The 27706-nt window shown below is 37.2% G+C and overlaps 3 protein-coding genes and 1 long non-coding RNA gene across 4 annotated transcripts; 3 read left to right on the top strand and 1 right to left on the bottom strand.

Moving 5' to 3' along the window:
- Positions 1 to 13595: 13595 nt before the first annotated feature.
- LOC110905808 lies at positions 13596 to 13884 on the top strand. Its single transcript, XR_002573435.2, has 2 exons — positions 13596 to 13766; positions 13831 to 13884. It is a non-coding gene; the product is annotated as an uncharacterized LOC110905808 (long non-coding RNA).
- Positions 13885 to 15618: 1734 nt separating this feature from the next.
- LOC110909170 lies at positions 15619 to 21215 on the top strand. Its single transcript, XM_022154194.2, has 11 exons — positions 15619 to 16020; positions 18384 to 18486; positions 18624 to 18637; positions 19419 to 19643; positions 19809 to 19880; positions 19995 to 20078; positions 20237 to 20275; positions 20350 to 20454; positions 20540 to 20705; positions 20806 to 20915; positions 20992 to 21215. Exons 1-11 carry the CDS (start codon positions 15814 to 15816, stop codon positions 21076 to 21078), a joined length of 1212 nt encoding a protein of 403 aa, XP_022009886.1. The 5' UTR covers positions 15619 to 15813; the 3' UTR covers positions 21079 to 21215.
- Positions 21216 to 21634: 419 nt separating this feature from the next.
- Positions 21635 to 22808, top strand: LOC110909169. The gene has a single exon (XM_022154193.2). It carries the CDS (start codon positions 21739 to 21741, stop codon positions 22645 to 22647), a length of 909 nt encoding a protein of 302 aa, XP_022009885.1. The 5' UTR covers positions 21635 to 21738; the 3' UTR covers positions 22648 to 22808.
- Positions 22715 to 27601, bottom strand: LOC110909168 (sucrose synthase 7). The gene is made up of 13 exons (XM_022154192.2): positions 27306 to 27601; positions 27067 to 27221; positions 26814 to 27003; positions 26597 to 26715; positions 26220 to 26532; positions 25600 to 25773; positions 25388 to 25504; positions 24861 to 25027; positions 24543 to 24767; positions 23880 to 24446; positions 23206 to 23344; positions 22998 to 23104; positions 22715 to 22902 (listed from the first exon to the last, which is right to left on the bottom strand). The coding sequence occupies exons 1-13, from the start codon at positions 27546 to 27548 to the stop codon at positions 22887 to 22889; spliced, it is 2532 nt and encodes an 843-aa protein (XP_022009884.1). The 5' UTR covers positions 27549 to 27601; the 3' UTR covers positions 22715 to 22886.
- Between the last annotated feature and the right edge of the window lie 105 nt (positions 27602 to 27706).

Consider the following 27706-nt stretch of genomic DNA (forward strand, 5'->3'; position numbering starts at 1 on the left):
CATTTCCATTGATGGATTTCAGGTTGTTGCAAGAGACCTGAAGGCTTCTGGTATTCGGCCTTAACCTTGGCACAAGTTAAACATTTTCCAACATATATCGCAACATCGCCTTTCATTCTTGGCCACCAATAGAAATCCTTTAGATCTTGGTACATTTTATCCTCTCCAGGATGGATCGAGTACCGTGACTTGTGAGCTTCATTGAAAATAACATTTCTCAAACCACCAAACAAAGGAACCCAAATACGTTTCATGAAGCAAAGCGTTCCTTCCACGTTTGGCACCAACTGTTTCTCCAACCCACGGAGGTATTCATTCTCAATATTTTTCTCCTTGAGAGCTTCTCTCTGCGCGGCACGAATGCGCAAGGAGAGGTCCGTCTGAACAATCATTTCCAAAGCCCTAACCCTTATGGGCTTAATCCTTTCTTTCCGACTTAAGGCATCGGCGACTACATTCGCCTTCCCTGGGTGATACTTGATCTCACAATCATAGTCGTTCAATAGTTCAACCCAGCGTCTCTGCCTCATGTTAAGCTCTTTTTGATCAAAAATATGTTGTAGGCTCTTGTGATCCGTGTAGATCGTGCAGCGCGTGCCTTACAAATAATGTCGCCAGATTTTCAAAGCAAACACCACCGCGCCCAATTCCAAATCATGCGTGGTGTAATTTCTCTCGTGGACCTTTAGCTGGCGAGATGCATACGCTATAACCTTCTGACGCTGCATTAGTACACATCCCAAGCCTTGACGCGAGGCGTCGCAATATACCACGAAGTCGTCTGTGCCTTCGGGTAGAGATAAGATCGGTGTGTCGCAAAGTTTGTTTTTCAACAACTGAAAGGCTTCTTCTTGTTTGTCTCCCCAATCAAACTTCTTGTCTTTCTGCGTAAGGGGGGTCAAAGGTTGAGCGATTTTCGAGAAATCCTCTATAAATCTGCGATAATAGCCCGCCAAACCTAAGAATTGTCGAATCTCAGTTGGCGTCTTTGGAGTTTCCCAGTTCTTGATCACCTCGATCTTTGTGGGATCCACATGAATTCCATTTCCATTAGCTACATGACCAAGAAACTGAACCTCGCGTAACCAGAACTCGCACTTCGATAACTTCGCATACAACTTCTCCTTCTTAAGTAGCTCTAAGATGGCTCTTAGACGATGCTCATGTTCTTCTTTTGTTTTCGAGTAGATCAGGATGTCGTCAATGAACACAATTACGAACTTATCGAGGTACGGCTTGCAAACTCTGTTCATCAAATCCATAAATACACCTGGCGCGTTTGTCAAACCAAACGGCATAACCAGGAACTCGTAATGTCCATATCGAGTCCTAAAAGCAGTCTTTGGTATGCTTTCCTCTTGAATTCTCAACTGATGGTATCCTGATCGTAGATCGATCTTCGAGTAAAAACTTGAACCTTGTAATTGATCGAACAGGTCGTCAATTCTTGGCAAGGGATATCTGTTCTTGATTGTCAACTTGTTCATCTCCTGGTAGTCGATGCACATGCGAAAACTACCATCTTTCTTCTTAACAAACAAAACTGGAGCCCCCCAAGGCGAGAAGCTTGGCCTGATGAATCCCTTGTCTAACAACTCCTGAAGTTGCGTTGACAGCTCTTGCATCTCTGAAGGGGCAAGACGATAGGGTGCCTTAGCTACAGGCGCGGCGCCTGGAACTAAGTCAATACGAAACTCGACTTGTCTTTCTGGCGGCAATCCTGGCAAGTCTTCTGGAAAGACTCCAGGATATTCTTTTATGACTGGGATGTCTTCTATCTTTGGTTCAGCGGCCTCCTTATCCACGATGTGTGCCAAGAAGGCAACACATCCCTTCTTCAAACACTTTCTAGCTTTCAGGCAGCTAATGATCCTTAAGGGCGTATCGCGCTTTTCTCCATGAACCACAATCGTTTCTCCATCCGCCATTGGGATGCGAACGGTTTTCTTGTGACATACAATTTCGGCTCTGTTGCTTGACAACCAATCCATCCCTACTACCATGTCGAAGCTTCCCAACTCGATTGGCAGTAGATCCAGTGTAAACTCGCGCTCTCCCAGCTCTATTATGCATCCTCTGATGACTTCATTTGTTTCTACTAGCTTTCCATTAGCCAGTTTGATTGAGTATGGAATGTCTAACTTACTAGCAGTTAACCCAAGTATTTTCTTAAATTCTAGTGATACAAAACTATAGTCGGCACCAGTGTCAAATAGTACAGATGCAAAGCGTTGGTTTATAGGGAATGTACCAGTGACAACATTCGGGTCCTGGCATGCTTCCCTTGCTCCAATGTTGAATACCCTTCCACGAGCTTGATTGAGTTTTGGGCATTCACGCTTGAAGTGCCCGATGTCTCCGCAGTTGAAACATCCCGGTCCCCGACCGTTACCATCTCCATTACCGCCTTGATTGTTGTTTTGATTGCATTTACCATTCCCTGCTTGATTCCCGAAGTTGCCGCGATTACCATTTCCGCCGTTGCGGTTCCCATTCCCGTTACCTCCATGGTTGTTGTTACCAACTCTCCTTTGGCCACCACGGCCAGTACCAACCCAACAAGTGTCCTTTAATTGACCAATCTTTCCACAGGATTCACATTTTCTAACACTGCACCGGCCAGCATGATGATATTGGCATAATTCACATTTAGGCAGAGTGCCCATGTATCCTTTCCCTGTGTGTTCGCTGCCAGTCTTTACTTCAGCTGGCGGGTTTGTATCCCTCTTCTTGCTGGCACTGCCGGTACTTTTCTTAAAATTCAAGAACTTTCTCTTGTTTTCTCCTGAGGATTCGACATGTGTTTCTTTCTTTTTCGGTTCAGAAATTGAAAACTTGTTCAATCAGATGGCTTCTTCTGTAAGTGCCACGCTGAGATCGATGGCTTCGGTGATTGTCGGAGGCTTCGATGTTGTTACCACGCTCATGATCTGGGGTGCAAATCCCCAGATGAAATGCTCAATGCGTTTAAATTCAGGCTCAACCATATACGGCACAACGCGTGACAAGTCGTGGAACCTTTGGACATATTCAGCAATTTTTGGGCCATCCATTTTTAAGTTCCAGAATTCCGTCTCCAGCTTCTCTATCTCTGCTCGTGAACAATATTTCTTCCTCATGAGCTCCTTCAGCTCAGCCCATGTCAGTGCATACGCCGCCGCCTCTCCCAATGTTTGAACTTGCAGGTTCCACCAAGATAAAGCACCATCAAGAAAAAGTCCTGAGATGTAAGTAACTTGATTCTCAGGAGCACACTTGCTCATCCTTATTACTGAATCTATCTTTTCTGTCCACCTAACGAACGCAACAGCACCCCCAGTGCCGTCGTAATTTAAGGTCTTACAATCCAGAAAATGTTTGTAGGTACAGTCTGTACAGGCAATGTCATTAGCAATAAGCATTAGTGGATGTGTAAGAAGTATCCAAATATAACGTAATGTGTCTCAAGCGACTTGACATTACCATTGGGTGGGTTGTTGTTGTTTCTTGAGGAACCTCCGCTAGTCTCCGCGCGGGAGGCCTCATAGTCAGCTATCGCCTTTGAAATACATTCCTGCAGTTCTGCCTCAGTAGTAGGCAAGCGTGTGTCTCGTCGTGGAGGCATCTTCTAAAAGAAGATCAGGGCCTTTATTACTTGGATCGTATTCGCAATTTATTTGCATACTCGAACAAATAAAAATTTGCAAGGAGCAAATTCCGCAATTGTGGCGACTCTATTCAAAGTGGATTCGACCGCGGAAACGCTCGGATTAAGTACGGTAAGTAAGTAATATGCGTACGTAATAACATCCATCAACTTTATAACACATAACATTTCATGTCATAATCATAAACAAATAAATCAACAATGCATGTAATGAGAATACTGCGATTGAACTATCATATAATCGAGACCACAAATACAGTGTTTACGAGTTTTACAAAGATATCATACATCCCAAAAAAGGCTAAGGGCCACATTGCCCTTGTCTGAACTGTCTAGTCATATACAATAACCAAAATCAAATATCAAAGATCATAATGTCTTCCTTTGGTCTTCAAAAATGTTGTACAGTCTGGCTCAATCGTTGTCTTCTCATCAAAAGTAGTGCTACCTACAACAGACCAAAAGTCCTCAAGCTGATGGCGGGGGAGGAGGAGGAGGGAAGAAAAGCAATCGACGCATATGCACCCAATCCTCCTCGAGTGCGTGGATGACGCGCAACAGGTAAGCAATCTGCTGCTCATGAGTGAGAAAGCGGACATCAGAATCCGGGTGTAGTGGAAGAGGAGCTGGTGGAGTAGCAAAAGGAGACTGACAATGACATGGGGGAGGACGCGGAATCCTCTCCAGTTCCTGGACTTTTTGGCTCAACGCATCCTGCTGTAACTGCAGGGATATAAGTATGCCCTCAGTGGTATATCCGACATGGAAAGGGTGATAGGGGTCTGATAACGGCATGACATTGGGCGATGACCACAAAAATGGCTCGCCCGATGGTACAAAGGGAGATGTAGTGTGTGCAGCCGGAGTAAAAGAGGGCATAAATGGAAAAGCAGCTGTCGTGGGTGGCATGTGATCGTGTGGCCCAGAAGAAGGTCCTTCCCCCGGACGGGGAGGGGGTATGTCCTGGAGGAAAGTGATAGGTAAGTCTGTGCGGTTAACATCAGATGTGTGTGGGTGAAACTGGGGAATATCAAGGGGTGCAAAAGCAGGTGCAGTAGGTGGGGTGACTGGTAGAATAAACGGGGGATAATCATCATCATCCTCGATCCACCCATTATGGGTGTCAGCGTATTGAGGGTCGACATGTGTGGCAAATGGTGCATGGTCGACAACAGGTGGTGTAAGAACGGGTGCATCAGCAATAGGAACATCAGAAACCGGTGGTACGATGACTGGTGCATCAACAACGTGTGGTGCCATGACTGGTGGATCAACGTGGTCAGGCTCTGGTAGAGGATCAGGCAAAAGTGGAACGACTGGAACATCAATAGGGTCGTGAGCAATGACAGGCTCTGGACCAACTGGAGCAGGCTCAGCTGGTACAAACTCGACCTCTGGCTCCGGGCCAAAGTCCTGGTGAACAACAGGTGCCGCAGACATCGCCATGTCTGAGTCTGCGTCAGGAGAGTAGTGTTGCACGCCCCGGTCATGAGAAGAAGCGGATGCTACAAACTCAAACGAGTCTGGACCAGATGGGTCAGAAGGAGCCTCCTCCACAGGAGCCTCAGCAATAGGAACTCCGGGGCCCCACCATCCTGGTCGCCCTCCGGGGGACCCTTTATGAAACGGACGATATCGTCATCTGATAACGCATCGAAAGGTAAATCCTCTAAGGGAAACGCAGCGAGGGGGATAGGAGCAGGGATCGCAACGAGAGGTAGATCCCCGTCGAAAGGACCATCAGCTAAAGGCGCATTGTCTGGCAGGGCAAACGGCTGGAAGTCGTCCTCATCAGTGCTCGTAGGATCCGACGTATAGACCTCGCTCTTAGATAGAATCTCGTCGTCTGATACAATCACCATCGGATCCAACGTGTCTGATACTCCAGTATCGGAAGAAGAAGACATAGTGTCTGTAACACAACCACACATATGCACATATATCAACATGAAATCAAATAAGCATGCAAGTCACAATTAATGCAAGCAAGTAATCATCCTAGTCTTCCCCAGACTATCCCTCCCAGTCTCTCAGATCGAACTCCCTAGTCTCTCAGACTAACTCCCTGGTCTCTAAGACCAACTCTCCCAGTCTCTAAGACTAAATTCTCCCCAATCTCTAAGATTGAACCCCCCAGTCTCTAAGACTGAACCTCCCCAGCCTCTAAGGCTGAACTCCCTCAGTCTCTAAGACTGAATATAAATATTGAAATATGTATTTGTGCCTTTTGTTTCTAAGAATGTTTGTTCCCTAGATCTGGACGTTTAGTTTATGCAATGTAAAACGTTTTCGTGAGAGCCCTAGTGATCATATTCTAGACTCGAGAAAGAACCCTAGTTCGCTATGATCGAGGCTCTGATACCAAGCTGTCACACCCTGGCTTTTGCGGAAGCGTGGATTATTTTGGTGTGACTACTTAATACCATAACAACAATCATAACAATGCTATATGATAAAATACAAGATGTTCATCCATTAATATAGTTTAATAATACCATAACATCAATGTTTGAAAATGTCGACACTTAAGATAACTTACAAACCATACTTGTTTTAAACGTGTCCATAAGACTACACAAAAGACTTTAGCTAAAACGAGGTTTGGAGACATGTGACCCGTCTAGGAAAGGGTTACACCTCCCAAACCCTACAACCCTGGATGACATCTTTATTAGTACGCAACTTAACACCTATGCAGACACTTGCCAGATCCGGTCAGTTCCCTGAAATACATGTAGGTTGAAAAATCAACAAAAGTTGAGCGAGTTCATGTATAAGTGAGTATGTATAAACCTTCGAAATATGTCCGTATGAAAATCCCTGGTATGTAGCAATAAGGAAAAAGAGATCACCAATGGGTTGCAAGGCCACTGGTATGTGTGAAGTGATACAGGAAAACTCAAACCTAGCAGAGTTGCACCGGGCTTCCAGCTGGAAGACATAGTCACCACTATGGGCCACCCTGGCCTCATGGGTGTGGGCTCGCTACACCCAAATAGATCTATCACTCATGTCCCTCGGTCCTATGACGAGGATTAATGGCCTTAAGTGTCGCGCCTGTCACTCACATGATCTAAGTAGTATGCCCTCCTTAAGCTCACCATACCATGTATAAAAATGTCCGAAATACTTATAACATGTATTTCACCCCCGGAGTTATAAAACTGAAAACAGTTAAAAAAAGGGGGGGCATGAACTCACAGTAGTGCGTCTCCTGTGCTCGTACTCAAACCTTGGTCCGCTACACGACAACCTCACAGTAGTGCGTCTCCTATTGTCTATTAGACAAACAGGCCGTGCCTTGCGTTTGTATTTACGGGTTTGAGTTACGTTACTTTGTTATTATTCCAAGTCATAACTTCTTGTTAAAATAATAATTATTTTAACTTAAGTTTTATTTTTAGGGTTTTGGAATAATAGTTAGGCAACTATTTCGTATTCATACTTCTCAGGTATTTTATATGCGTATTTCCTTCCCAAGAATAGGGGTATTTATACATGTATATTTGTGGTTTCGAAAAATATACTTTAAGTGCCATTTAGGGAAAATATATTTAACTTATTTGTCCAACATAATGTATTCCCAAAATATATATATTTTTCCCAAAAATAATATATTTTACTTCTTAAATTTCAAAGATAATATTTACCAAAAATATATGTGTTGAAGTATTTTCCGGAATTATAAACGTGATGGTATTTTGCTAAGTTACATTATTTTGCCCTAAATATATATTTATCCATTTTTATTTAAGAAAATCAACCTCCGACGCTTGTATTTTTGTTCCAAAAATTATGGCGAAGTTTATATTCGAAACACAAGTTATAAAATATACTTGTAACACTTGTTTGAAAAAAAATATTTTCTAAGTGTTGGAATTTTTAGAAAATTTCGCCAGAGTTTCCTTTGTAAACGGATGTGTCCATGCTTATTAGCATATCATTTTCTTTTCAAAAATTCATTCAATCAATCACAACAAATTATTAAACAACATTACACTAACCAAGTGCATAAACAATGCACTTTACATAATAACATGAACTTGGTTTTTAGTAAAAACGCGTAGTAACTTAGTGGGGTGTTTAGTGGGTTTAGTTACCTTCCAAAGTGTAATTATTTCTTTAAAAACCATTTTCTTACAAAAGTTTAGTGTTTACAACTTGTAAACAATTTTTACAAAAGTAAAACTTTTGAACTCTTCTTGTAAATAAAAGGTTTTTACACTTATTTCATTTCCAAAAATGTGTAAGTGTATGTAAAAGTCATAATCTTTTAAAAATCGATTTTTAAACTTGGTTTATTTAGAAAAACCTTTTGTAAAACTTGGATCTACATTACCATCAACTTGCTTGTTCACTTATTTTTCAAGAAATATATTTCTTTCAAGTTCATGCTTAACTAGAAGGTGATTATTTCATGTATCACATAATCACCTTCCTAGTCTTGTTAAATCATGTTTCTAAACATCATTTAACAAGCTCCATATGGTGATTAGCATCACACAACCAAGAATCATCACACAATCAACAACATGTTCACTACAACATCCTACTAACAACATTTCATCTTCATGTTTCATCCTTATGTAAACTTTATGTAAAGCTTCATGTTTATGTTTTTAGTTCTTGTTCTTAGTGTTCTTGTATTATACATCATACTACATCTTTTAACTACTCAATATGGAAGTAAACTAAGGTAGATCAAAGACTTACAACTAGCACAAGGCTAGGGAAGAATCTCTAGTGAGAAGATGAAGAAAATGATGGTGAAAAAGTAAGAAATAAAGCTCCTTGAAGTTCCACAAGTTGCAAGCTCCCTTGAATCACCTTCTAGTCTTGAATGAAGCTTAGAAATGGATGAAGATGGTGTTGATATGGTGGAGGTGGTGGCGGTTATGTGTGGCCGAGAGGGAAAGAGAAGAGAGTGAAGGAGTGGGGTGAATCTAGTGAAGGATATGAAGTGATGTTGAGAAGGTATGATGCCATACTTATAAGATCATTCTCTAATATCTTGTTCACCTTAACAAGAAACACTCTAATAAAATAATAGATAAAATCTCATGGGCATGGGGGTGGGTCCCTTGGGACCGAAATCGGACATGGGGGGGGGGGGCTTGATGTAAATTTTGTGACCAAGTTGGTAAATGTTAGTTAAATCTCAAGTATCTAATTCCATATGTTAGTTAGTAGGGATTTTAGTGGGTGTTATGGTGTACGGGGATCATGACTAGCCAAGAAATATTTAAATAATGTATTTGACAAAAATTTGGTGTCCCAGGTAATGTCCGGTTATCCGGTTAGATACCTTTCTGTTAAAGTGCTTAATTATTTCAAAAAGTGTCTTTTATATATATTTTTGTAACACTTTTAATTCCCAGCACTTAAGAAAGCATACAGGACCATTCTGCCATATTTTTGCATATTACTAGCATGTTACAGTGCTGAATTTTGTTAATGAATGCAGAAGTCTGCATTGTTAGTGGGTTTTAGGCACTTCTCGACACTTTAACTATCACCTAGTGACGCAGTTTTATGGTCCTTACTTCCCTACACTCCATACTAGTGTAACATCCTGTCCCTGGCTCATACTGGCCTCAAAAACATTGTCTGTCCATGTGCTGGCATTGTCAGCATGTTTCTGAATTATCCGTTCAGTGTGCTAACTGTGCTTTGTGCATCAAGTATGTCACTAAAGTTTGTGTGTAATAAATGGAGTGACTGAATGAAATATGATGCATATGTATGTATGATACAAAAATCATAAAGCAGTTTAAACTGTCAGTTGTAATCAAGCACAGTCATTAAGCACATAATTAAGATTAATTAATTGTACGGTACCTGTAATTGTGAGAGTTGTCACATAAAATGTTTAAAGGTTAACGGTGTTGGTGATTTGTCTCAAAAACTAATATGATCCTCTTACACAAACTCACAAAAATATTGTTTGTAAATATTTCTTTAATGCTTTTCGTTAAACACAAAATCCAAAAAGATTTTCAGTGTGTTTTAGCATGAATTTTTTAAAATACAAAAAGATTTTCGACAACTGATGTTGGAAAGCTGATTTTCAAGATTCCGAGTGCTAAACATGATGAACAGGTTTGGGTGAGTTTGTTCTAGATGAAAAGTAAAGTTAAAAGGTTGAGATAATTTGTGAAATGTCATATTATAACAAATGATGTTTTGAGTTTGTTTTTACAAGTGGTAAGCAGAGAATAAATTTGTAAAATTTTAAATTTGTGAAACTTATTGTGAGGTAGAGTTTTGTGCAGGTCCTCGTGTTTAAACCTGGGCAGAGTATGAGCCAGGTCAAGATTCTAGAACTTATGAAAGTCAGACTACGATCCCAGCACAACTTAAGGGGGAGTCTGTTAGAAAAGGGGAGTTTGAAGCTGCTTAGAGCAAGATTCGAATCCTGATGATCATGCTAGCTGCTAACGCTGATGAGTAAGAGAAAGAGGAGATTAAAGATTAGATCAACATCCAAGGGGAGGTTAGATGCTGATAGAAGAAGAGAAAAGATTAAGGATGCTAACAATGTCAGATACTTCGGAGAGAACGAGAAGACTGATAAAGACTGAAGACGCCGAAGACTCGACACTAAAGACTTCGTCAACATCCAAGGGGGAGTTTGTTGGTGCATATGTCTGTCGACTTCGTCTTGTATCGAGTCTTGTATATAGAATGATAGATCAGGGCACGATAAACGAGGAAAATAGGATATGGTCATGAGAAAGTCATTTCACACGAAATGGTCATTTCGTGCGAAATGGACTTATCCATTTCATGCGAAATGGCAAGTAGTCATTTCGTGCGAAATGACTGGTCTATATATAGTGGCCGTGTTCAATTCATTTGTAACTTTCCGATTCCAGAGCCGAAGTGCTGCTGAAGTGTCTACTCGCTGTAAAACGCTGTTATATCAATAAACAAGACAATTAGAGTGTATATCTAGTTGTTTCAAAGTCGATACGTTAGTTTCCGCCTCTCGTATTGACAAGAACTCTTCTGAACGACTCGTTTTGGTCGTGCAAACGATCCTACATATTCTCTCTCTTTAAAAAACACTTCTGATATTATGTTCGCTACTATGTTCCTGAGTTTACTAAGGATGTTAGAGAAGAGAAAGACAATATTTTCCTTTCATTTTTTCTTCTCTTCTCTTTCCTCCACTTCCTTCTATTTTGAAAGGATGGAACACGTACAACTTCTTTTTCTTTCCTTCCACTTCCCTCTTAAAAAAAGATCTGGAACCCAACTGTTCCACTACCCTTCTTTTCTTTCATTAAGTAAACTCAGTAACACGTTTACACATACACACACAAACACGTCCGAGGCTAGACGCGGACATCCTTCAATGGTTTCTTATAGTGGTTCAAACTTCTATAATTGAGTTCTTGACTCACTACTACAAAAAGAGGCATTTGCTATGAAGTTTTGCCACGGGAAAAATTGGTTGCAAATTTTCCTACGAATTAGCTACGAACACATTTTGATACGAATATTCCGTCGCAAATGAAATCCGTAGCAAAATCCGTAGCAAAACTGAGAAAATGAATATAAAAAAATAATATAGCAAGCAAACACCGTAGCAAAACCATGAAAATAAATCTTTAGAAATTAACTAAAAAAAGTTATATAAAATCCGTTGCAAAATTTGTAGCAAAATTGAGAAATGAGTATTTAAAAAAATAATTAAATAAAATGTCTAGCAAAATTCGTAGCAAATTGTAGGAAAACGTGTAGCAAGTTAGCAACATCTGTAGCAAAATTGAGGAAATAATTATAAAGAAAAAATAATGTAGCAAAATCATTAAAGTAAATATTTAGAAACTACTTAAAAAAAGTTAAATAAAATTCATCACAAAATCTGTAGCAAAGTTAAGAATATAAGAATTTAAAAAATAATAAAATAAAATAAGCAAATTTTGTAGCAAAATATAGAAAAAAATATCTTGAACCAAACGTACACAAACTTGTAGCAACATATAACATCACAATTTTCACCAACAATGTTTTGGCGAATTAATGGATGGGTTTTTAGCTCACGTGATGATTAACGATGGTGGGTGTGATATTCTTAAAATGATGGACCCAAGGAAGGAACTCCCAGTTGTCATAATTTTAAACTCTAAAATGTATTGTTTCGGGAGCAAGGGATTAAATCGCAAAGTAGATGGTTGGGTGTAATTTGTTATTTTATAACACCAAAGAAAAACCCAAGGTCGATCATAATCTATCCATAGGTTGTTCACTGTGCAGAAGGAGCAGAAAATGAAGAGCAAGCAAGGGGTAGCGACAGGATCCAATTTCAACTAACTGAGGTTAGTTTCGTAATCCAAACTTTCGTTTAATTGTTTGAATGAACGTGTGATCTTGTTGGAGTTAATTATAGTGTTAGGTTTGAGATTCAATTTTAAATCATTAGTATGGAGGATTAGAGTCGATATGGTGAGGAAATGCATATAAAACGTGGATATTCGTTAGACGCTTTGCGTGTGGAAGGAAAGTTTCGCAACTGGTAAGTTCTAATCCTTTTTTAAATGTTTTCGGGGCTAGCATACATGTTTTTCACATGTTTTCATACGTGTTACTAGATTTACTAGATTAACGAGCTTTTTCAATTAATATGTTTTAAAAACGTTTTTCTCACGGTCAATGGCTTTTACAACGTATTGGTTAACGAGCTATCATTGCTTTTAGAGTTCAGGTGACACGTTAAGACGTGAATGACATATTGTAACGTATCACATCATAATATGACTCGTTACATACCATATCGACCATTTAAGGTCTAACCTTGGCATATCAAGGGCCACATGACCAAGGGATGTATCACCGTGGGAGATGGGGTGTGGTCCTACAGCCATGACAAGGAAACAAAAAAGTAATATATTTCTTTAACCAACATATAAACATTTCGTGAATGTGGAAAAAAGCTCGAAATAAGCCGAACTCAAGCTCGAGCCTAAAAGTAAGTTTCTTTAGTAAACGACCATGAGCCCAAGTTTCACTTATCGAACTTGAGCCGACTCGTGAGTCTAAACGAGCCTATTTCTATTTAATATTATATATATATATATATATATATATATATATTATTCAAATTAATTTTGTTTGTAAATTATGGTAGATGTATTACATATATAAATTTATTATGTTATATGAATTTAGAAAAAATAATAATTATAATTAATATAAATTATTTATTAAATAAAAAACGAGCCTGGGTTCAAGTTCGATCCCTCATATGTTAAACGAGCTTGAATCTAGTCGAGCTTGGGCTCGACTCGACTCGTTTGCACCCCTAATGAAAGTTTTTACACCTCATTTCCTCTTGACCATACCTGATGGTCCCACTAAGAATTAACAATACTCTTAAATTTCAATAGATTAGTAAAACATGTATGAGTCATTAAAACTCAAACTAATCTAATAATGATCAGTTAGAGCATCCCCAATAAGTGGTGTTTTTTCATGTTTTTTCTAGTGCCTAGTTGGCACTTGCCCAACCAATACCTATCTTTCTCTCTCTTGCGCTACTCACACAACACAAAAACATATATTATCTCCTCTTTCCTCTCTCCTACATCACACTCACATAACCCGTTTCCCTCCATTTTTTCTTATTTTTCCTCACAAACATTACCACACCTTCTCTCCTCCACATCACTTTCTCTCTCTGTAAAAACATCAAAAAACTTCTCTATTGTGGATGCTTTTATATATAAAAACTCAATTTGATTACTATAAATTAATTATTATATATTAAACTATTAATACACGTAACTAACTATCTATAGTTTCTAAGAAGTAAAAAATAATTTATATATTTCTATACAATTTCTTCTTATTATTATTTATATAATTTTTATAGAATTTATTTACATAAGTTGTTAAAAAGTCAAAAGTTGAAATTCTCGCCCCATAACCCCACTCCCTTCCCGCCTAATTTTCCCTTCCAACTGCATCTCTCCCCATAATTCGGCACCATGAAAAATTAAAATTCCTGCCCTGTAATCCCAATAAATCCCATGATCAGTGTGAGTGAATGAAACTTTTCTATCATGCAGGTAGAATCCACACATCTCCATGGATGGATAATGGTTTGACTTCTTTGGTATGTTCTTTATATTTTATTTTTTTATCTAAGTTATTAATTAATTGCATATGAAATATGACAGGGTTCATGTATATGGGATTGATTGTTTATGGAGTTCTTTAGAGACAACTGAAAAGAGAAAAGAGAAGTATTTCTATTATCCGATTTTTCAAGTTTCTTTCTTCCAAAAGACACTTATTTTCTTAATTCATCCCCCAAACTAATTCCTCATTCAAACTACGGCGTAACGGGGTATGCAATCATTTCTTTTTTTTTTTAATCTCTTTTCATAATTAATCATCATTACCACTAATATTTGTTTTTTAAGTCCCAGGTGCACTTTGCATTATTTAAGTATGAATCCCATTTAAATATATATTTTTTATACTCTCGTGTTTTTGTTCTGAACCATTTGTACAAGATGGTTTTGAGATTTTGGATGGTTCTTAATGCTTTGCAGGCTCACAACTAAACAAATTAGTTATTATGAGCCAAAGGTGTATATGCTTGGACATATAATTTGCTTCGAAGCATTTTTTTTGAACACCAAATGTTATTCCTCTATATTACACTAATAAATTTAAATTATGTCTTTGCCCATGTTCGAATCTCTAAAATGCATGTGCTTTGAAGCATTTGATTAGAAAAGCTGGCAATGAAGGTTCTTGAAATGATGAAGATCAAGAGAAAGCCGTGCTGTTTATAAACATTATATTCTATGTTGCATCCAATAAGAAGTTGTGTTCTTGATGGGATGAAGTAGTGTTTTCTTCATTTGGATATAGAAGTTGTATTCGAATAATTGTAGAATTTTATGATATTTTATTGCATTGTATATATCTTATAATTTTTATCAAATTGTAGAAACTCAGGTTTTATTTGTGATTGTAAATCTTTATGTGAATTTGGATATATTTTAATATAAAAAGAAGATTTTAAAAATAAATTATGTGGGATAAAATCTACAAAGAAACCTCCATAGCAAAGTTGAAAGTTACTTGGTTGAATCTGTAACTAAATTCCGTAGCACAATTCGTAGCAAACATTTTGTGACCTAATATGTAGCAAAATTTGTAGCCAAAACTCAGTAGCAAAAAACGTAGCTAAAACTTTGTAACAAAAACCGTAGCTAAAAATTTGTAGCAAACCTCGTACTCTCGTAGGTAATAATTCCGTAGCAAACATTTCCATAGCAAAATCCATAGCAGTTATAGTGACGTCTCCTCTTGTAGCTAAAACCGTAGCAAAATATGATTCCATAGCTAAAATTCGTAGCAAATAAATTAGCGACGAGACTTGTAGCTACGAACTAAATTCGTAGCAAATCCATAGCAAAATGGGTGTTTGCTATGGATTTGCTATGGATCCAGCCCTAGCAAATATGTATTTTTGTAGCAGTGACTGCGTTTCCTTGTTCTTTGTGTCTCTCTTTGTATGTGAATTTTGATGATTTCGATTCTTGATTTTGGCTCTTTTTATTTGCTTCTGCTTTGCGTCAACATGATACAACTAACTACAAAATCTTACTCACCCACATGAGCTTTCAATCTAAAACAAATCAAAGTAACCCATAGAAAATGTACGCACTACCAAAACCACTCTTGCAGTTATATTATTTAACCTAGTTATAACTTGGCATGAATACATTACATAATGATTTATCTATTTATAAGATCGAGATGCATGTATATTTTTATATATAGAACGTGCTAGAGAATATGAAAAGTAAAAGGTAAAAACAAGCCACAAAAACATAAAGACAAACCCTTAATTTCCAAACTAAAAAATTATATATATGCTTGGCAGATCACGGGTAAGATCTACACCAACCCACCCACTTCCCTTTGCCTTCACCTTTACCTGACTCATAAAATACTTATATTATATATACATACATACATACACTTACTTTCTCATAGGCCCAACCCCACTATCAATACGAACCCCTTATAGTGTTATTGAGCATTCATAAATTCACAAGTCTTTTTTCACTTGACATCACATTCTATCTCTCTATTTGTGAAGAGGGTGAGACTCCAACTTCTTATATATATACACAGTCATCATGTTACTATTGTATATGGCGGTTTTATCGTCGGCTTTTAGCGGTCTTTTGCTTCTCAATGGCGGAGTAATGGTGGAGGGCGTCGCTGTAAAAGTGACCGGTAACATTTCGAAGATAGAAGACGCTAGTTATTTTCGTATATATTATGGTAATACCTTCAAAGTCATCAAAAACGACCTTGATGGCAAGAGCTATCTTCTCATCCAGGTATGGTTTTGTGTACAGAGTCTACCCTATCGAAGTTATTATTATTATTCAGTTTACCATTTATTTTTAAGTTTGTTTGTTAGTTATTATTTTATATCTCTAGAATAGTTGCCGTAGTAGTAGTAATAATAATAATAATAATAATAATAATAATAATAATAATAATAATAATAATATTATTATTATTAGTAGTAGTAGTAGTAGTTTGACACATTTGGGCATGACACTTACACTGTGTTCCCGAGTTTCATTTAACGATAGAAGAGAAAGGAAGGGGAATTATAAGGGAATGGAAAGGAAAAGATGTGATTATATTCGTGTTCCCGAGTTTAATGAAAAGAAAAGGAAATGAAAGGAAATTAAACATTTTATGTGTTCCCGAGTTGGGAGGAAAAGAAAAAAAAGTTTATTTATAATGCATTAGATGGTAATTTAGGAAATTTAAAAAAAGTCTGAGATTCATAATAATCTTTTCTCACCAAATCTCTCCAAACTGAGAGGATGAATATTTGCATCAGTCATCCCCTTGTTTCCTTTCTTTTCTCACCACTTCCCTTCCTAAAAAAAATCTCTGGAACATATTTTTTACTCTCTTCCTTTTAATTCCTTTCTCTTTCCTTGTTAAATGAAACTGGGGAAACATAGTGTTAGAAACATTTGGGCCGTTCAAAAGAATTAAAAAAACTTAGAAATGGAAAAAGAAAGTGGTTGTGAGACCTCATCAGATTTAACATCATTCCACAAAGGGAATAGTGGAAAATCATTGCTAAATTGCATTGGTATATACCCTTCACATATAAAAAGCCCAAAATATATTTTGTCGTTTTTATAAATCAGTGGAAAAGAGGTCGGAAACTATATATGTGTACTCATTGCACACTTTTCTGACAAAATAATTATGTTTGATTTATAATTGTGTTAAAGTTCAAATGTGATGGAATTGTGGAGGTTGTAATGGTGGAGGCGTGGGTGACAGGGGAGGTTGTAGTGGTAGGAACGTCTTTGGTGGCGTTGGCGACAGTGGTAGGGGTGAGAGCGACTATTGTGTAAGTTACTGAGTATGGAAGTGCAGAGGTGTCAGTAGCGACGATGTTGGTGGCGTTAGTGACGATGGTTATGGTGACAATGACGGAGTGGAGGAATCTGATAAGTTTACGTTCACTGTTTGGAAGGAATGTTGATTACGTTACTTGGCAAGTATGAGTGAAATCGCTATTTTTATTAAAAAAAATTCCTTAAATTTTAACCAAACATATTATCAGAATTTCATTTCATTGAATTTTAGTGAACCAAAAGTTTCTTAACCACATTGTTTGACACATTTCCCCTTTTATGATTATCATCAAAAAATCCTTGTTTTACTAAGTTATTTTGTTCCTACTCTATGAGTTAAAAAATGTGTTCTTTCTTTCTTGAGATTTATTTATTTTTCTCAGACACATATATAATATAAGGGGGTTATGTGTCATTTCATTATTTTGTCTTGTTTTGTAGTAAAAAAGAGAATTAAGAAGTTCGGCCCACTTTGTCGGGTACGCATCACGGGTTTAAAACTTTACATCACCTAATAATCTATCAAGTCACGGGCTCACTCGATATACCCATTTAAAGAATTTTGTTCGAAAATGTAAATTGAAATTCCAGATCTTTTTATCAAAAAACGATCAAGTTTGACGCAAGAACTTGTCTCCGATTTTTTTTTTTTTTTTTTTTTTGATAATTTATTTGGTGAATGGTGACCCATAAGGCCTACATGTACCTAACTAACTTCCAAAAACCATTTAGTATTACCAATATATAACAAAAATTAAATATGTGTTCCATATGTTTCCAATCATGAAAACCGTTTTTAACACATCCATATTATTGACCACATATAATGAGCAAGTTATGCGGTTGTATATATATATATATATTTTTTGAAAGGTGTGAATTATTCGCGAATATCAGGAGGTTTAACATACGTTGTCTTAACCGGGTCCGCGCTAGAGAACCCCCTCGCACACTAGATCCCCAATTTAAACCCTTCAACGAGAAACCCCTATCACCCAGACTTGAACTTGAGACCTGTAGGGGAAAACTCACCTGGGCCACCATAGGTGGAACTTGAATACTCGTGGCCACCACTAGAGCACTAGTGATGGTTAAGTTAAGCGATTATATAAGAATTTTAAATATTACTAATTCATATATACGTTTATGTAGTGTTTATAGTTCTGAAGTTTTTTTTTTTTTTTTGGTTAAATAACCTTCCTATAATTATAAGGTGTATAAGCTGTGCTTTAAAAATATAAATAACCATTTGTGTTATGCACTTATGCTCTAAATGAATGAAACATATAATGTTGCATTTGGAAGTGCAGAGTAACTCAAAGATGGCAGCAAAGACCAAATATTGTACGCCAAGGATCAAATCATTTGTCATTCCATTAGCAAACTTTTCCATGGATGTCAGTTATTTTCCAGGTTCATTTTTAGATTAAATTCTTTATTTATAAATTAAAACTAACATATTAAAAACTATAGAAATTACATTTCATATATTTAAAAGATAACTATAATGTATATTTCATTTATGGTTGTTTTATTTTGAATTTTTGCAGTTTCATTCTTTGAGGTGAGATTATGCATTTGTTTGTAAGTCTTATCGTTCTCTATATACAAATATATATATAATTTATTACTGCTTATTGTTTGTTAAATTATCCTTGAATACTAAAAAGTTTTAAGTAGAGAACTACGTGAATTGTATACCCATTTGTTTCAAATATGAAGTATAGCCGTATAGGATGGTTATACAACCGTCTAACCTGCTATATTTCTAACTCCACTATATGTATGAAACACACTTATCGTTAACATAATTACATATAAAATGACCGAATTACCCTTACTGTTAACAGAAAAAATGGATGAAGTTAATCCAGTGAACTAAAATGGCAACGGTAAAACCTTTTTGGACCCACATGTGAAAAATGAAACCTTTGGATTAAACTGCCAAAATGGCCTAAAACACAGGGACTAAAATGGCATTTAACTCTTAAAAAACTATAAACGTTTTGATGAACATGTCATAACTCATAAAATCATAAAAAGTCATGTCAACCTATTAACCTCTTTAACATGATAATCAACATGTTACGCATGTCATAAATGGGTTGAAACCGTTTAGACACGTTTTTAATAGTGTTATTAACATGTCGACCCATTTACCCCAAACACTAGCCTGTTATATTGTGTCAAGTCATGTCGTATTTACCAGACGCGTCACAAATAAAATGTCCGCTCTAACAAAATCCAAAAACTGGGATACATAAAAACATGTGTTACTAGCTAGCACCCTTTCTTCAACTTTAACTACTTTGAACTTGTAATTGGATTGCCAAAAACATGAACAGCTTCTAGGACTCATGCCATCATTGAAAGGCATCACATCAGAAAGGATAGCTTCTCCATGTCTCCTTAAACTCTATAATGAGGGACAACTCCAAATGCTTAACAAGAGTGAGCCACAACAATTTTCTCAGTATACCGCGCATTTCATCAGCTATAACTCCAATCAACAAACTCAGTCATGCAACTATGTTGCTTTTGTCCCCATCGGCGAGCAAACTCCCCTCCAAGTACCTCCTTGTCTCTATATTTCTAAGGGGGCGTTTGGCATTGCGTTTATGATTTAGTATATGAATACCCATATCATATAATCACTTTAAAACGCAATTTCAAACACCTCATGAATATTTTCTACTCTCTATATATCTCATGGTTATTAGTCGTTGGTTTGTTAGAGGGCCGAGTGGATCAAGTACTTGGGAGTTTTTGCAAATGTGGAAACGAGAGCAAATGAAATCTATGATGCTGTAAGTGAGAGCATTGTCTGATTTTCTATATCTCTTTTGATGAGTCTTAAATCTTTAACAACCGGTCATAAGTGGCCATATGTTTGGTTACATTTGATGCTTGTAATTAAACAGGTGAAAAGCAATTACATGTGCTTGGCTAATTCTGCCGCAAGCAAAAAGCTCAAACCAATAGTGGCTTGGATGGAGTTTAATGATGTATGTATGCCTATAAAAGCGCGTTTTAGCATCATCAGACTCACAACGCACGCGGTCCACATATGTGTACCGCATGTGTTGTGACTTTGATGATGTTAAAAACTATTTTTAAAGAGAATAAAGCTTATATCTCCATGTGCATGTTTGTGTTGGTGCAGGGTGTTTGGACTTTCACAAAAGAAGCATACAAGCTAAAGGTATGCTTTTCAAATAACTGTCATTAAACTAACAAAACTGTCAAAATCTAACATTTTGGTACTTGTTACAACAGTATATAGAAGATGCAGGTGGAGAAAACCTGGATGAGTCCATAAACAAAATAACATACAACATAACAACTATTGAAGATATGGAACAACTTCATGCTATCTTATGTGTAAGCTTCACATGATTTTTGTTCAAATTCGTATTTCAACTTATATTATACTAAGATTCTTATGTTTTTATTTTTTGTAATTTAGACCGTAGATGTATTGATTGATGGAACGTTAACCCCAGACCCGTTTGGCTACAATGCAACGTTGTTTCTTCAAAACCTCAATATAGAGGATCAATCTTGTTTAGCATTTCTTTCACATGAAAGCGTGTGGAGACACGATAAACGCCTTTCAACTGACCTGGCTCTTGGTATTTTCTACTTAAGCATTATGACGCGTTAACTAGTACATAAACAATCTCTCAATGGATCCTTGAAATCGACTTGATATTTTCTTCATTTGTTTTGAAGATTGGTTCGATGGAGCTGTGTCGCAACCGCAACTAGTCCTTGCGGACCTAATGGAAATGTTGTTTCCAACGGGGAATTATACGACTACTTACTTTAGAAACCTCCTAAAGGTACTTGAAACTCCTTGACCGGTCATATTGTGTTGTATTTGAACTTATATATTTTGTACATCCAAAATGAATGCAGGGCGAAGAGGCTACAAGCCTTGGTCTTGAAAACTGCGATCGCGATACTTTTACGGCCATGGAGCCAACTATAATAGCATGCACATAGAATTCATTGTCTATTTGGTTTTAGTATTATCTCAATGAATTCTTTTACTAGAGACTCTGCTTTGTTACTTTGTGTTTATAGCATTCGTGTGGACCCGAATTATATTACACTATTATAAAACAGAGTTTTTGGTAACAGGAGAAGGGGAAACCAAGTATTGTATTGATGTTGAATAATATTTATGTTATAGAATTAAACCATAAGTACACATAAATATAGGAGAGATAATCACACTAATATGTCTCTAACTAATGTGATAAAATCTCTTATAATATATATCTACAATATGCCTTCATTATATAGTTTGAGTAGATATAAATCAACCCATTTAACAAATAAAGATATTAAAATTAACCCATTTATTGAAAAAGAGATCATGATTAGTTGATTAACATATGTAGCATGCCAAATTTTGCAACCTTCACATGAACCTTGTGGAACATGAGAAACACACTTGAATATTCACTTTTCCACCAGAAAAACCTCCTTTAAACACATTTTCTAGATGCAGAAAGCATGAAATTTATGAAAAAAGCAAACTTTTTCAAGCACTATACATGCATAAAGCATGAACTTCACCCGAAAATAAAATAAAATACTCCCAACAATATTTACTTGATTATTTTTCTACATGAACCTCAATGTATCCATACATACATCATGAATCCAGACAAACCCGTGTCGAAAATGAACCAAAAACGACTTGTTTTCTCAATGTTACCTTTAATGGTTTCCGCTCTCCTCATCGCGATCTTCGTCGTCTTCAACCTCAGTGTGAAAACCCCGTTATTTTATTCGTCAAATCTCCAGAACCATCCATCACCAAAGCAATTCAGCCTCCTAATAGGAATCCTAACTCGAGCAGATAATTATGATCGTCGCCATTTCCTACGCCTCATTTATGGAATCAAATCCCCTCCGTTCGCCCAAATAGACATCAAATTTGTATTCTGCAACCTCACAAAACAAGAACAAAGAGTTCTAATATCCCTAGAGATCCTCCGATTCAACGACGTTATCATTCTCAATTGTTTCGAGAACATGAACAACGGGAAAACATACACCTACTTCTCTTCACTTCCACAAATTCTATCTCAGTCTTATGATTATGTCATGAAGGCGGATGATGATGTCTTTTTACGGCTTTTGCCACTGGCATTATCACTACAGCCACTACCAAGATCGGATTTGTACTACGGGTTTGTGATTCCCTGCCAAAGTATGAATCCGTTTGTGTCGTATATGTCGGGAATGGGGTTTGTTTTATCATGGGATTTGGTTGAATGGATTGCAAGTTCGGATATTCCTAGAAATGACACTTTTGGTCCTGAGGATAAACTAGTTGGAAGATGGTTGAATGCTGGACGGAAAGCGAGAAACAGGTTTTCTAACAAGCCTGCCATGTATGATTATCCGGGTACAAACGGGAGATGCTCGCATGAGCTTATTCCCGACACGATAGCCGTTCACAGGCTCAAAAGATGGGATCAATGGCTTGCTGTGATTCGGTACTTTAACGTGACTAAAGAACTTAAGGCGTCCAAACTTTACCATGGTTTAGATTTTTAATTCGATTTTCATATTCAATATCGATTCGCGTTAAGAATTCAGTTTCTAGAGAAAAAAACACAACATAGACGAAGAATGTGAATTTTATTATTTCGTTCCATAGTATACATGTTAGCTCTCATTCAAAGACGGTTCACAGGCGCTTTATTTCTTTTATTTAATCATGTATTGTCCATGTATACAAATCTTTTTGTTATGAAGTCACATGAATTTAACTTGGGTGCATTGCCATCAATCCTTTAAGCTCCAAACAGCCTGAAATTAAGTAAAAAAAAAAGAACATTTATCAAGCTTTAGCGTGTCATCCAAAACATGTTTTTCCTTTTGTCAAAGACGGGTTACAGATTTACCTTTCCAGCGTGGATTTTGTACGCCTTGTTGTAGGCTGTGTTGCCGGTTTTGGCCTTGTAACCGGTGCAGGTTGAGCTTCATCACTAGCAATGGGCACAGTCCTAACCTGTGACATCGATCATACCCAAAAACATTTTTTTATAAAAACCCTTTCTTTTGATAATTAAATTCGTTTTACTTGATGAAAATGAGTTAAATGATATATACCAAGTTCTTGTAGTGTAGATTGTAGAATAGTTCAATGTATCTTTGTTTGGCTTCTTTCTGTTCCTTGTTTAACCGCCTCCAAAACGTGTAAATGTTCCCCATATTCAACACTTTATTTGCATAAATCTTCCAAGTATAGCTGAAAAATCAGAAACAACCGTTAACTAACGACGATTTTATCTCCATTTTCAACTACAATATAGAGTAAAATACCATTTTCGTTCTTGAAGTTTGGCCAGTTTTGTGACTTTCGTCCAAAGGTTTGTTTTTCCTGCATCGGGATCCAAAAGGTTTGAAATCTTGCCATTTTCATCCGGCTTGTTAACTCCATCCATTTTCCGCCTTAAAGTCAGGGGTGTTTTCGTCTTTTTTGTTAACTTAAAGGGCAATTTGGTTTTTGAATACTTATACATTATGATAAATGCTTGTACATAAAGTGAAAAAAAGACTGGATTGCCCTTTAAGTTAACCAAAAAAGACAGAAATACCCCTGACTTAACGGAGAAAATGGATGGAGTTAACGAGCCGGATGAAAATGGCAAGATTTCAAACCTTTTGGATCCAGATGCGGGAAAAACAAACCTTTGGACGAAAGTCACAAAACTGGCCAAACCTTCAGGGCGAAAATGGCATTTTACTCTACAATATATATCAAGGCTCAAATAGTTACTTACCACTCGTATATACGCTTCAAACCGCCTTCTGAAATTCGGTTCCAGTACCCAGGATCTTCTTTACACTTCTGGAAAAAATCCGCAATCTTGTTGCTGGACTCATCTCCATGATTAGGATCAATCTGGAACCCAGAAACGCCATCAACGATAATCTCAGCGGGACCACCTTGATTCGTCGCAAAAGTCGGCAAACCGCAGTTCATAGCCTCGATAACCGTGAGCCCAAACGCTTCATACAAAGCGGGCTGGACAAACGCACCCTTTGAGTCAGCGATAAACCGGTAAAGCTCACTGTTCCTTTTCTTATCGGTCTGAGCAGCGATCCATCTTATTTGACCTTTGAGTTGGTATTTCTCGATCAACAAGTGCATTTTCTTAATTTCCGCCATTTCTTCTCTATCTTTTGATTTCGAGGGGTCGAAAAAACCAGCCACGACAACAAGATTGACCAAGCTCCGGAGCCTCTTGTTCGCTCCAAACCATTCGGTTAGCCCTGTGATGTTCTTCACAGTGTCGAGCCGTGCCATTGAGAATATGATCGGTTTGTTTTTGTCTTCTAAGTATCCACTGTTAACATTAACGATGATGTTAACATGTTAACACGTTAATTACATAATCAAAGTATCAATACAGATAACAAAAAATCGATAATATTAATCTTACATGTGTTCATCATTTTCAACTTTACTAAAGAGCAACTCCTCTATGGCGGGGCGAAATGTGGTGAATCGGTTCTGTGTTTCAGCGTACGGGAAGTAAACAGTTTGATCAGCTCCTGGAGAAGCGATATTGAATTTTGGATCGAACACGTTGATGCCCGAAACAACTCTGTATAAGCCTGGAAGTGTAAAAGCCGTATGGCTTTCGTATTGACCCGGTCTATCCTTACTGAGAAAAAGTAACAACAACAACGACAACAAAACGGTTTAATAGTCAAAATCAGCAACAAAATAAGTAATTTATTTTGTTTTAAGATCAAACCTTCCAGCAATCTCTTGAAAAGTACTGGTGATGATGAAATCAGCTGAATTCATTGCAATCATATCTGCTGTAAATTGACATGAAAAGTGATATTTAGGGTCCAACTGCTTCCAGTTCATGTCTGAATCTTCGTATTTGGTTTTCTCTAACGCGTGTGCAATCGTTCCCTGTAAATTTGTCAAAATTTATAATCAATTTGATTATAAGCTCCAGTGTTGTAAAAATCAGGATTAATCGGTAACCGGTAGTTTACGGATTAAATTTCACCTAGGCAAACCGAAAATCGGTAATCAGTCAAAGGCAGTCAAAATCGGTCAAATTTAAGCCAAAATTGGTCAAAACTTTAAAGTATTTGAAAAATTATATATAAAATTTTGAAAAATTTTGTGTGTGTACATATAAGTTTTAAAAATTATATATAAAATTATAATTGCTAGTCTACACACCACCACCCAACTAGCGCCTAGCGATCAACCATGATATGGACAAAATAAAAATATCTAGGGTTTGCATAAACATTTTCGTACCAATGTGGTGCCGAGTTTACTCGCAACGAGAGACGCAACAAGATTTCCATCAGTATAGTTTCCGATGATCAGATCCGGTTTTCCTTCCATCATTTCAACAATTTTGGCACTTGCATCCTATTGATTCAAGTTCAAGCAATCAACATATCATATAAAACACAAAATTAAACACGAATACGAAGCAGAATCAACTAATAAACAACTGAGCATACCTGAGTGAAGTTTTCGAGATACGGATAGATATCGAATCGAGATATCCATTTGCGAAGAACACCTTTCTCTGTTCTGAATGGAAGCCTAAGTATATGTGAATGTTTTGTGTTTGTTACTGGTTCCAGCTGTTGATTACATTTGGTTCCTTTTGCATCAGGAAGAAGTCGGGTCACCTGATTAATTCGGGTCGAAATATGAATAGTTTGATTAGTGAATTTGAATCATTCGGGTCACCTGGTTCAAGCTTGGCTCGTTAGCTTGTTTAAATTTTAAATACTATAGTTTATTAATTCGGCATTATGATTATGTTAAAAATATTATTTTATGTGTAAATTTATATAAAACTTAATATTTTTAAAAATATATGAGTTGGCCCGAGCTTAACATTTCATCTGGTTATAAATGAGCCGAGCCCGACCTGGCTTGGCTGGGCTCAGCTCGTTTAAGCCTTATTTGAGATTGTATGCGGGTTGCAACCAGTTCAACCATGGTTAGTTAAAAGCCGGTTTAGCATGTTGGACTGAACTGAAGGGTCAAGTTCCTGGTCTAACTGTCCATTCGGTTCGATTTTAACAACATTGATCAAGGCTACAACATGTAGCAGCTATGTTTTTCTTACCACAAGTATTTGAGGCTTGAAGTTGAGTCCTTGTTGCTTAATCCTCATAAGCAATTCCTCTTCCATAGCCACAACTTGATCCAAAACATAAACTACCTGGCCGCCAGTATCGGGCAAGCCAAGAACATTGGATTGACCAAAATACCCATGGATCGAGAACAAAACGACGTTGAATATGTTTGGAATCCTGCTGAATAAAGCCTCCAGGTTTACTGGATCGGGTGCTTGAAGAACCTCCAAAAGACACCGAATTGTTGCCTTCGCGCGTTCTGCATTATCCCCCCATCCCTTCTCAAACCCCCATTCTTTGAATCTGTAGATGTTCATCATTGTTTTAAGTTTAAGTAAAAGTATATAAACAAATATTTAAACTTTACCTAAGCTCGAAGCTTTGATATGGCGTATCGTTAGGTAACGAAGAAAGGGAGGCATGAGCTAGGATTAGAGCCGCTTTAAGTTTTGAAACTGTGTTCAGTGTATCATTGATCATAAGGTTCTGCACATTTGATTATGAAAATGTTACAAAACTTATAATAGATTATTAGATATTTTCTTTTTTTATAAAAATTATATCTGTTTTAGATCATTTCATACTTCTCCTTGATGATTTAATGAGAGTAAGTAATCAACAAGCTGTTGGCCGCCAGATTGTGCATAAAGTTTAGAAGTAATGAACTTCGATGTGAAGTTAACACCGTTTCCAATCGAATCAGGTAAACTCATGTTTGGCAGATTAAAGTCCATTGACCCGAAGTCAATCTCCAACGTGTTTTCATCATTAGCCCTGAAAGATTTGAACATTATTAGCAGTCATGTAACTTTTCAACAAAATATTATGCATATATACCATGTCTCATCAATGATCGTTTCCTTGAACTTCAGGTAATCGGTGGCAGTGATCCCTTCAACCGATAGATCGTTAGAGTTGACTTTAACAAACTCCCAGGATCCAGGATTCGGTCTACTAGCAAAGGCAATATAAGGAGGGACAACAGCTGCTTCCTGTGAGATCAAACATTGTTTATTTTTAGAAAGTATAGATATACATATGTCGGTGTATACGAATACATATAGATTTTTATGGACCTGACTTGTGCGCAAGATGTAGCCGATTAAGCTATCCAAGAGCTGAGCCTGTTCGTCCTTGTCATCAATGACGGTCTCCATTTCTTGCATTATATGGTGGAGTTTCATCATCCGGTTTCCTTTTTCAACGTATTTTAGAAAACATTTTTTCATGTGATATCGGCTCTGCCTCAAGGCGTCTGGCATGGAGTCGACTATTGAGTCGGACCGTTTCATGATGGATGAACTTGAACTAGTTGCCATGATGTGATGAATTATTGAGATGATAAAGAATGCAAACAAGAAACTCTTTGCTTTTGTTTGATTATGGTGGAGGAAGTTTGTGGGATTTATAGGCAAATGTGTATGTTAGATTGGTTACTATAAAAAAGATTGCTTTGCTTATGGTTTTGTCAAGCATT

The sequence above is a fragment of the Helianthus annuus genome, chromosome 14, assembly GCF_002127325.2.
Source record: "Helianthus annuus cultivar XRQ/B chromosome 14, HanXRQr2.0-SUNRISE, whole genome shotgun sequence".
Taxonomy (NCBI): domain Eukaryota; kingdom Viridiplantae; phylum Streptophyta; class Magnoliopsida; order Asterales; family Asteraceae; genus Helianthus; species Helianthus annuus.